The following is a 10,460-nucleotide window of genomic DNA, read 5'->3' as shown; positions in this document are numbered from 1 at the left end:
TTTCCCCCATGTTGTCAAGGGTCAGCTGGAGGGAGGTTTTGTTCCTTCCTCTCCTTCTCAAAGAGCTTCAGGGACACATATTTCTGTTTCAAGAGCTCTGGGGACAGTCTTAGATTGCCATGAACTTGCCATGCATGTGTGGATCAGTCACTTCTGACTTGGCCTTAGTTTCTCCATCTGGTAAAATGAAGATGTTGGATTACATGACATCTAACATACTTTCTAGCTCTGACAATCAATTACTCATTGATTTCAGTCATGGTAAGAATTGGAAATTCATTCCCTGGCATATAGATCAAACCATTAAAGGAACCAGGGGCTGGTTCTGCAGGCTGAAAAAGGACAGCTAGCAACGAGGTTCTTCACTGATCCACAGACAGGCTGTGAAGGCTGGTGAGCCCTTGCATGGACGATTGTGTGTGTATCCAAGTGGTGGCAGGGCTAGCTAGTATTTTTGCCTGCCTAGCTTTCTTGTCCCTCTCTTCTAGAATAGAATCCATTTTTCCTTGTTGGAAACTGCTCCCCCCACCCCCACCAGCGAGGCTGTCAACCACATGGCCTTGAAAAAGGTAATTGTGTGCATGATCCAAAAAAGAACCACCAAGCGTCCCTTTAGGGGACAGATGTAGATGTAGCTCAGAGAGACAAAGTCTCTCCTCTAAAAATCAAAAGTACTCATAGCTGTTGGAAGTCATCTTTACAACCAAGTGGAGAGAGCTTACCAGAGTCCAAAGCCAACCCAACAGAAAGTGCAGAGGCAAACAGGGAGAGAAGAAGGAGGGGAAAGGGAGAAGAAGGGGAGAGGGAGGGAGAGACAAGAAAAGGGAGAAAAAGGGAAGAGACAAAAGATGGGAAGGAGGAAGAGAGGGGGGGATCAAGAGAGATAGAGGAAGAGATTGAGAGAGTGAGAAAGAGAAAGGCAAAAAGAGAAAGGAAAGAAGAAAGGAAGAAGGGAGACAATGCCAGTAACTTAAATTTCCTAATTTGAACTTCTGATTTTCTAATCTGAACCTGAGATCCAGATGTACATAAAGGAAGACTTACATCTTTGTCTTTCCAGTTAAATGAGCCAATAACTTCCCTTTTTACTTAAGTCCATAGGGTTCTTCAAATGGGGATCCATGACCCTCAAAACATTAGAAACTGCGCAATTGGAGCATTTATTAGAGATAAAATGAACTCACTTCAGAAAGAAACGAGGTTTATTTGATGAATATAAATAAGGCGATCAGCACAAAGTACTTCTCATACACATGATAACGAATTTATGAACTGTACACACCTTGTACATTGTTCTACTAGACACGAGGTTACAATGACTGGCTAATACATGCCCACTGGTAGTTTCCAGGGTTCCTTAGTTTTATTTATTTATTTTTCATATCGATGTCCATAATCACATGGTCAATATCACAACCCACATGCCACTCACTTGAGGAAATATTACAAGAAGCACTATCAAACGAGGGTCTCGGGGAATTAGATACACTGACCCTCGGCAGCATTCAATCGCCACTCTACACAAAAACATTGCAGATAGAGCTTATGTCAACACATTTGAGGTCTCGTCATAAACACTGTTTAAAAAGTAAATTGAAACCCACTTTCAAATGAAAGTTGACACGCTGTTAACGTGCATACTGGATACACAAAAATCATTAAATACAAAATTGAGACTGTACATCGAAATCAAATGGGGTATAAAGTACAAGCCTGCTTTTGCACAAAGTAAGACCAACTTCTCCTAAATGTTAGCCCAAACTTCTTTTTTCAACTATGTTATGATTAGAAGGAAACCTGCTAAAGTTTGCGCAAAGGAAATAGCTTCCCAACATCACAGTGTTTGTTGTAAACCCAGAGAATATTCTTAATATGTGAAAAAGGGATATTTTTGGTAACCCCCAAACATCAGAGAATATTACATGAAATGGGAAAGGTTGTTATGTTAGAGAGAATTTAATTTTTAAGGGACTAAATGATACGCCCTCATAAAGGTAAGATCAGTAATACTTTTAACCAACGAAAGTTGGGCAGAAAATGATCCCTCCAAACAAGAGCTGTGACAAAATTGGCACATACATAGAAATAGCTAGCTATACATAGGTTGGTTGTTTTTTTCTGTTTCAAGGACCCTATTTTCCCTACTGGATTTCCTACTTCCTACTTCAAGTATTCAGTTGCAGAGTTCAGGTCAAGACCTGGTTGTAGGAGGCAGTGAGAACCACTTCTTTGAGGACATCCAAACTGTTCACTGGGACGCATTTGTGGCCTGGGTTTTCAGTGCAACATTGTGTCAAAATGTGCTAAATAAGCTTGCAAAGAACTCTGCTTACTTCTCTAACCAAGACCTAGATCCCTCTGATAGTTAAAGGACAAACTTTTAAAACATGAATGCATTTGGATTGTTTATGCAACACGTAAGCATTACATAGTTTGTTACACTTACTGATGACAAGAACAAAGCCAGAAGCAAGAAACCTGCTTGAGTATCTTAACCACGAATGCACCAAGAAAGAATGGTGCAACTCAGGGATGGTTTCATCTTCCCCAACAAATAAGGTGTTTGTCTTTTAAATATCTCTATGGCTCACAAGAGAGGTCCAGAGTTAATTGCATCAACATTTAAAAAAGTAATAATAATGACTAAATTCAATGCAAGACTTCAGGGACATCTGTTTAGAATCCTTTCCACAGCAGCAAAGAAAGACAACTATATTTATTAAGGCCACTCATGCTTAAATTCACTGTTTGTCCTTTAAAAATGCAGGTTTTCATCTCCCACTTGCATACACGTGGAAGGGTTTCTTCCATTGACAAGAAAATGGAGCAATACAAGAGTTGCACATGTTTGCCAGACTCAGTCATAAGTTTTATGAAGTTATAACAATTTTAATTGTTTCTTAATATTCAGAGGAAGCAGTAGGAGTTTAATTCTCCTTAGTACCATATCACTGTATGTAAAAGACCTCAAAATCTGGTCTTTTTCCCTGGCATGTGCTTTAAATAATGACTGTATCCACATACATGTTGTGTAGAGCTATATACAGAGACACAGCTTTTGTGATTGTTCCTCATTCATCAATGTTTTCATGTTTGATGCTGAAAATGCTTTGGAATCCATGTTGCAGACACATTTTCTTTAAAAAAAAAAAAAAAAGAGAAATGACCCTTCATTTACAGAAAATCTAAGCTTACACTGTTTGCACAGCATTTGGATCTTGAAACGTGAATGAGTCCCAGCTTCTTCATGGAGACCTGCATGTACCGGGATGGTAAGAGTCTGAGGCTTGGTGGCGTGTCCACCGTGGGGATGTGCGGAACACAGGGACTAGAGATATGCAGGTGCCTCAGGCTTTTGCCACTCTCCAGTACATGACCGGGTAGATAAAATTATGAATGATCAATTTAGATGTGCCACGCATTGTCAGAGACACACACCATGTTCTCATAAGGCGATTTCTTGGCAAGTATTAGTGGTTTAAAAAATTGATTTCATTTCCAACCTGGCCCAGAGGTAACTACTGGTTACACCCTCAAAATGTGGTTCTTCAAACAACAGATTAAAGAAATAGAGGAGGGTAAAGGCTCGCAATTTTTGGTGTTTTTTGTTTCTTCGTCAAACACTCCATGCATCATGGTATACAAACACTGCCAACACCACTCACTCACAGCGAATTTATACTTTTTGATAATCTAATGCATTAGGAATGACCAATTAGACTGAACCAGCAGGATACTGGAGATGAGGCTAGTTGTCCAACAGAAGCTGAATCCACAGATAAAATCTCGTGGAGTTCAAATTTATCCAATGATGTTGAAGTAACATAAACAAAATGTTATCAAATAATGACATTCAGCAAAGATGATCACATTCAAAATGCCCGTATCCCGACAAAAATGGAGGATCTGTCACTTTTCTCCTCCTCTGCATTCTTCCTTTCCATCATATCCAAATCCATGAGAAATGACATGAGGTGATGAAGGAAATATCAAGTAGAACAGAATCACGCTCAATAATGTAAGTGAAAACTCCCCTTCAGTTCTGATGAGCCGCTCCAGGTGGTGGTGGACAGTGATGTGAGCTGCACTGCAATAGATTATCAGAATATTGCTGCAGAGCTGCATGTTCCCTTTATTCAGCCCTTCTGATAGCTGCAACAAGAAAGCACATAATTTAGCAGGAGAAGAAACTGGCAACAATATCTGAGATAATCCTGGCAGACCGTTTCCCACTCTTCACCCCTACACCAGCCTCTCCACCACTCTCAATTGTTGGGGTTGGGTGGGAGTGGGGAGGGCGTAAGGGGAAGAAACACAGAGGAAGGACAAAGGAAACAGAAAGATAAACTATGTCCTGCAAGTGCATCTGAGAAGAGGCCTCTTTCAAAACATGTCACGTGTATGTATAAATGTCTCTTGATATACAAAAAAGGAAATTGAAGGGAAATATGCCAAAATGTTCCAGTGATTATTTCCACGTAATTGGACTATATGTCAACTTTTATTCTCTCTACACTTTTCTACAATGATGATGTTTTTAAAATTATTTTTTAACTTGATTTTACGGAGATTAAAGAATTAAAGATGGTTAAGATATCAGAGAACTTAGCATGCACTTAAAAACCAACCAAACATAAATATGACAGTCATCCATTTGTCTATTTACTGCCCTGGGTAACAGGTATCCAGAAGCACCCCAGTGTTTCTCACTGTCCCAGTGAGGGGCCCTGAGTGTGGATACAACTGCATCCTGGGAAGCAATAGTACAATGGGTGAGAAGGGGGGTCCCTCCCACACTACTGCTTCAGATGAGGACTTTCTTGCCTGCTGATGCTCAACTTTGTGTGCCCGTGCCATTATCATTCACATATGGCCTGTGAGTGCTTCAGGGTTTCCAGCCACATGAGCTCAGCTATCTGGGAAATACAGCAGGGAGAGGAAAGATCAAACATACACACACACACTCGTGTACACACAAGTCACCTTGTATATATATCCTGAGTTTTCTCATTTGGTGGTTGGTATGTAGCATTTTTCGAGTCACGTCGACTAACAAGAATGCCAAAGATCCCAGTGTCTGCACAGGTAGGCAGCTATTTCAAGCCATCGTTAAGTAGTGCAAATGAAATATGTGGCTTGGATGAACTCTGCTAATTCATACTCTGAGGACTTTGGTGTAACCTTTCTGGTTAAGAAACTTGAATCGGGGCAAAAAAATGACTTTTGCAGAGCCAGAAAGTTAGGGAGTTCCTAGAGCAGATCATATTACTCATTCTGGCACATAAACTCTCTGCAAACTTTGTATGAAAATTGTAAGTCAGAGCACGCTTTCTGTTTCATGAGCTGTGCATAGCTCTAATTCTTTTGTGCATTAAGCATTTCTTAATCATCCTTTTAAAGGGCTGACCAATATATTAAAAGGCCACATGATTAAAAGGTAAAGAGAAACCCTAAGTAGTATTAAAATGCACCCGTCTTTTTTTGTTTTGTTTCATTTTGTTTTACTGATGGGGAAATGAGTGAAAAATAATTACAGTGAATGTCCGATGTCCTTGATGTTTTTCCAAGATAAAGTAGCAAAGAACAATCATTTATTCAGTTGTGAGAAAGATTTCCAGCTGGGCAACAGGTCACAAGGCAGAATACAATGCCCCACAATTGCAGCAAACTGCTTTTGAGTAAGGTTTATGCTGGAGACAAGAGAATTCTCAAAAAGTGTAGCCATTCTTTCAATCAAACAATCCATTCACGAGGAGGCCTAAATGGCTTTAAGGGAAAAAAGAAAAACAACAAGGAAACCTCAAGTGACACCGCCAGCATTTAGAAACGCAGATGATCCCTTGTGGGGGGGCAAAGAAGCATATGCTTTAAAAAATAATAATAATAAATGAATCCTGGCTTCCAGCAATGAGCCAATCTGGGCTGCCACCCACTGTGAGATGATCCCCGGCCAGTCCTCCCTCGCCTGGACAGTCATAGTGGCCCTTACCCTTCTCCAGCTTCCTCTTACAGCACCCAACTCTATGCTTTCAACGCAGCAGCCAACAACAGTGCCATTTCAATGGTAACATCCACTCCATAGTGCATTCCTGTTTACAGTTTACCACCCCTGTTTACAACCCTGTTTATAATCCCATTGCCCTGAGAATGCAGGACTGACGGACTCCCGGCCATACTGGCGAGGCCCCATCCGGCCTCTCTCTCTACAGTCCTGTACTTACCCCTGACATTCCACTCTTTATGTTCCACCGAAGCTGAGCTTGCTTCTGCAGCCCTAAAAATTTATTTTCTCCCCATCTCACAAGCGTGTCTTTCTATCTAACATGCATTTACACCAGCTCTTTATCTGATCGATCCCTGTTTATTCTTCAGTTTCAGCTTGGATGTCATGTCTTCCCAAGAAGCCTTTCTTGACCCTCTCAGATGTGATATAGAGTGAGAAGTCTCACACATACTGCAGGGTCCCCTTCTGATAAATTGTCTAGACTTGTACATCCAATAGAGCGTGTGTGTGTGTGTGTGTGTGTGTGTATATAATCTTTCATTTTAAGGCAGGGTGTTGCTCTGTCACCCAGGCTGCAGTGCAGTGGTGCGATCATGGCTCACAGCAGCCTCGACCTCCTGGAATCAAGCAATCCTCCTAGCTCAGCCCCTCAAGGAGCTAGGACTACAGGCACGTGCCACCATGTCTGACTAATTTTTGTATTTTTTTACAGAGATGAGTTCTCACTATGTTGCCCAGGCTCGTCTCAAACTCTTGGGCTTAAATGATCCACCTGCCTCCGTCTCCCAAAGTCCTGGGATTACAGGAATAAGCCACTAAACCCAGCCTGCCAGTTTAGAGAGTACCTCAGGTAGGCAGAATCCTTAAATCTACTCCTTATCCAAGATTCTCTATCCTAATCAGGGTAACTAACACACAGGGAGTGAGAATGTTTCAGACCACGTTTACTATAAAGTTACCTTACAGATGTAGTTACTAATCAGTTGACTTCAAATTAGTCTAAAGGGAGATTATCAACTAAGCGAGGTGGCACACGCCTGTAATCCTAGCACTTTGTGAGGCTGAGGTGGGTGGATCTTTTGAGCCCAGAAATTGGAGACCAACCTGGGCAACATGGCAAAAACCCATCTCCACAAAAAAAGTTGAAAATTAGCTGGGTGTGGTGGATGCACCTGTGGTCCCAGCTACTTGAGAGGCTGAGGTGGGAGGATCAACTGAACTGGGGAGGTCAAGGCTGCAGTAAGCCATGATTGTGCCACTCCAGCCTGGGTGACAGAGTGAGACCTTGTCTAAAACAAAAAATAAATTTTTTAAAAAAGGGTGGGTCTGAGTGGACCTAATTTAATGACAGAAGCCCTTTAATAGCAGAGACTTTTATTTGCTGTAGCAGAAGAGAAAGTTAGGGAAATCTGAAACCAGAGGGATTGGCTGTGCTGTGATGCAGGGAGCCAGCGGCAAGGACCTGAGAGCTTCCTACAGGATGTGAGAATGGCACCCAGGTGACTGTCAGCAAGGGAACAGGGACCACGGACCTACAACCACGAGGAAATGAATTCTGCCAAAAACCCGAAGGAGCTTGAAGGTGAGGGCTTCCTGGAGCCTTCAGATTAAAGTCCAGCTAAGTCCACCTTGACTTTGGCTTTATGACATCCTAAGCAGAGAACGCAGTTGAGCCCATCTGGACTTCTGACCTATGCACAAAACTGTAAGCTAATAAATGGGTGCTATTTTCACCACCATATTTATGGTAATTTGTTATGTAGCAATAGAAGACTAATACAGCAGCTCTCTGGGTCAGGCAATGTGCTTGGCGCCAGGAATATAATCATGAGAAAAACAGACAAGGTCCATGCCTTCATGGAGCCTGTATTCTTGGGAGGAAGATAGAAACAAACAGACACACAGATCAATAAATGAATGAGAATGTAAACATTTGCACCATGAAGAAAAGGAACGAGGAACTGTGATAGGGATGCCTAAGATTTATTAAGTGACTGATGACAATTATGATGTCAATCTTTATTTTCTTTTGATAGTAAAAGATGTCCGTCCACAACTTTTCAGTGGAAAAAGCAGATTACCATTTTATATGCATAGCTCCATCTCATTTTTGCATCAACATGCACATAAACAAACATTTGCAACTGTATACATTAGAATATTATTAATATTTATCTCTGGGTGGTATTTTTAAAATTTTCCCCTTTATTTAATTTTTATGTTTTTTTTTTTTTTTTTTGAGATGGGGTCTCTCTCTGTTGTCCAGGCTGGAGTGCAGTGGCACAATCTCGGCTCACTGCAACCTCTGTCTCCCTGGTTCAAGCGATTCTCCTTCCTCAGCCCCCCAAGTAGCTGGGACTACAGGCATAAGCCATGGCGCCCAGCCGTTAAAATTTTCTCCTTCAGACTTTCTTTTTTGAGCTTTTTGGAATTTTTTAAACCTAAGAATATATAAATAGTATCATACTAAAATATAAAGCTATTTTCTTTGTGGGGAGAAACCAGTGTTGGGTGGAACTGCTGCTCTTGACTTGGTTCTAGGTTGGGGGGGGTTGTGAGGGGCGGGGTGGGTGACTGAGCACAGCAGTAAGATTCTGCCCCAGGACAAACGCCCCAGGGAGAGCAGGCTATAAACGTGTGGTGTCTCACAAATATTCCTTCAGACTGTTTTTCTTTGGAATAAAGACACCTGCCCGATTATGGCTTTCTTCTCCTGCCCTTTCAGTAGTGATTTGCAGAAACAGGCTGGGAGAAAGGGGTCTTTGGTAAACACGGAGGGGTTAAAGGGGAAACTGTTTAATAACAGTAGTAAAACGCAGGCTATTTTTGACATCTGGGTTAATGTCCATTATGTTCCATGTGCTTTCCAAATGTGTGCACTGTGCCCCCAGGTACAAAAACAGACACCCATTCACGACGGCTTCAGATGCCCCTAACACGCTGCACGTGGTGCCCACATAAAAGGCAAGCCCCTGATAGACTAATTAACAATGGTTGGAGGAGAAGAGCTGCTCCTTCTGGGGGCAGCGGGCATCCTGCAGAACAGCTCCATGAAGCCACTCTGCTCACAGGAAAACCCAATAGAGTCGTTTCTGCTAAAAAAAGAAAAAACTATAACTACATCTGTGTTATTACTTAACATCTTTAAAAACGGGGTGGAATGGGTTTCCCGTTTTCCTCATGAAGATTTATTTATTATTGTTGTGATCAAAGTGGCAACAAATTATGTTAAATCATTTAATTTTCTTGATAGAAGCAACCACCTTGAAACCATAATTCAAAAATATGAGTGGAGAGCAACATTTTACCTTGAGAGTGGACTCCTACAGCTCCATGGGGCAATAAAATGTAACACTTCAGAGCCCAAAGGGCTGGGGGCTGGGATGGGGGTGGGCCGGGGCCAGCCCTGTGCTCAGAATTGCACACTGCTGTTAGGGATGACGGAGTTTGCTGGGAGGAGGCAATGGAGGCACTTGGTATTTCATCTCTGGTTTCTGTGCACGGGGTATAACTCACCCGTAATGTTTTAAATGAAGGGATTCAAATGAATATAGCCTGTGTACATCAAAATGGCAGCACAGACTGCTGTGTCTCCGTAGGATTTATTTTTGTCATTATCATTGTGGTCAGAATTATTAACAGCTACCATTTGGTGCATGCTATCTGCCACCACCCTCTGTGTTTTGCATTAATTATCTAAAACCAGCTTGATAGCACTGAGGTACTGATGCAGTTGGTTAATAGCCCCTCATGCAGATAAGGAAACGAAAGCTGAGAAGAACTGGATATTTTGGTAAAATTCCCCAGCTCCCTGGGGCCTCATTTGAATCCAGGTCTTTTGGACTCCAGCAACCATTCTCTCCAGAGACCATTGCCTCCTTGAGGCAAGCATTTCCTAAACCTGTCTTTTGTGTCCTACTTTTTCCATTTTCGTAACCTCTCCACAATACCTGTGATATGTAACTATATATTTTTTTTAATTATCTAAAAACTGGCCGGGTGCAGTGGCTCACGCCTGTAACCTCAGCACTTTGGGAGGCCGAGGCGGGCGGATCACTTGAGGCCAGGAGTTCAAGACCAGCCTAGCCAACATGGCGAAACCCCATCTCCACTAAAAATACAAAAATTAGCCAGGCGTAATGGTGGGCACCTGTAATCCCAGCTACTGGGGAAGCTGAGGCAGAAGAATCACTTGAACCAGGGAGGTGGAGGTGGAGGTTGCAGTGAGCCAAGATTGTGACACCACACTCCAGCCTGGGTGACTCTATCTCTCTCATACAACACAGACAATAGTTCTAATTTATCAAAAACCTAAATGTTTCCTTTTTAAAGAAATATTTATTTTGCTACCATAATAGAACCATTATCTGTCTAATATGCACTATGATAATTGCATGGCTATTAAAGTAAAAGTGCTTGTTCACAGAACACCTAAAACTATCTCCTGGATATGCTC

General features: G+C 42.0%; 1 protein-coding gene across 7 annotated transcripts in view; it reads right to left on the bottom strand.

Moving 5' to 3' along the window:
- Nucleotides 1-1,201: 1,201 nt before the first annotated feature.
- The window catches only part of ERC2 (ELKS/RAB6-interacting/CAST family member 2), a 901,662-nt gene continuing 892,403 nt past the window's right edge, over nucleotides 1,202-10,460 (bottom strand). For 5 of the 7 annotated variants that reach the window (XM_058441964.1, XM_058441966.1, XM_058441965.1 and 2 more), the window contains one exon: nucleotides 1,202-4,152. In XM_058441964.1, the coding sequence (XP_058297947.1) occupies nucleotides 3,910-4,152 (243 nt within the window). In that variant the 3' untranslated portion in view covers nucleotides 1,202-3,909. The remainder of the gene's footprint in view (nucleotides 4,153-10,460) is intronic. The other 2 variants (XR_009214386.1, XM_058441969.1) reach the window with 2 other exon arrangements.

The sequence above is a fragment of the Hylobates moloch genome, unplaced genomic scaffold (genome assembly GCF_009828535.3).
Source record: "Hylobates moloch isolate HMO894 unplaced genomic scaffold, HMol_V3 SCAFFOLD_8, whole genome shotgun sequence".
Lineage (NCBI taxonomy): Eukaryota > Metazoa > Chordata > Mammalia > Primates > Hylobatidae > Hylobates > Hylobates moloch.
The sequence above is the reverse complement of the archived record's forward strand: the minus strand, read 5'-3'. Positions and strand labels throughout refer to the sequence as shown.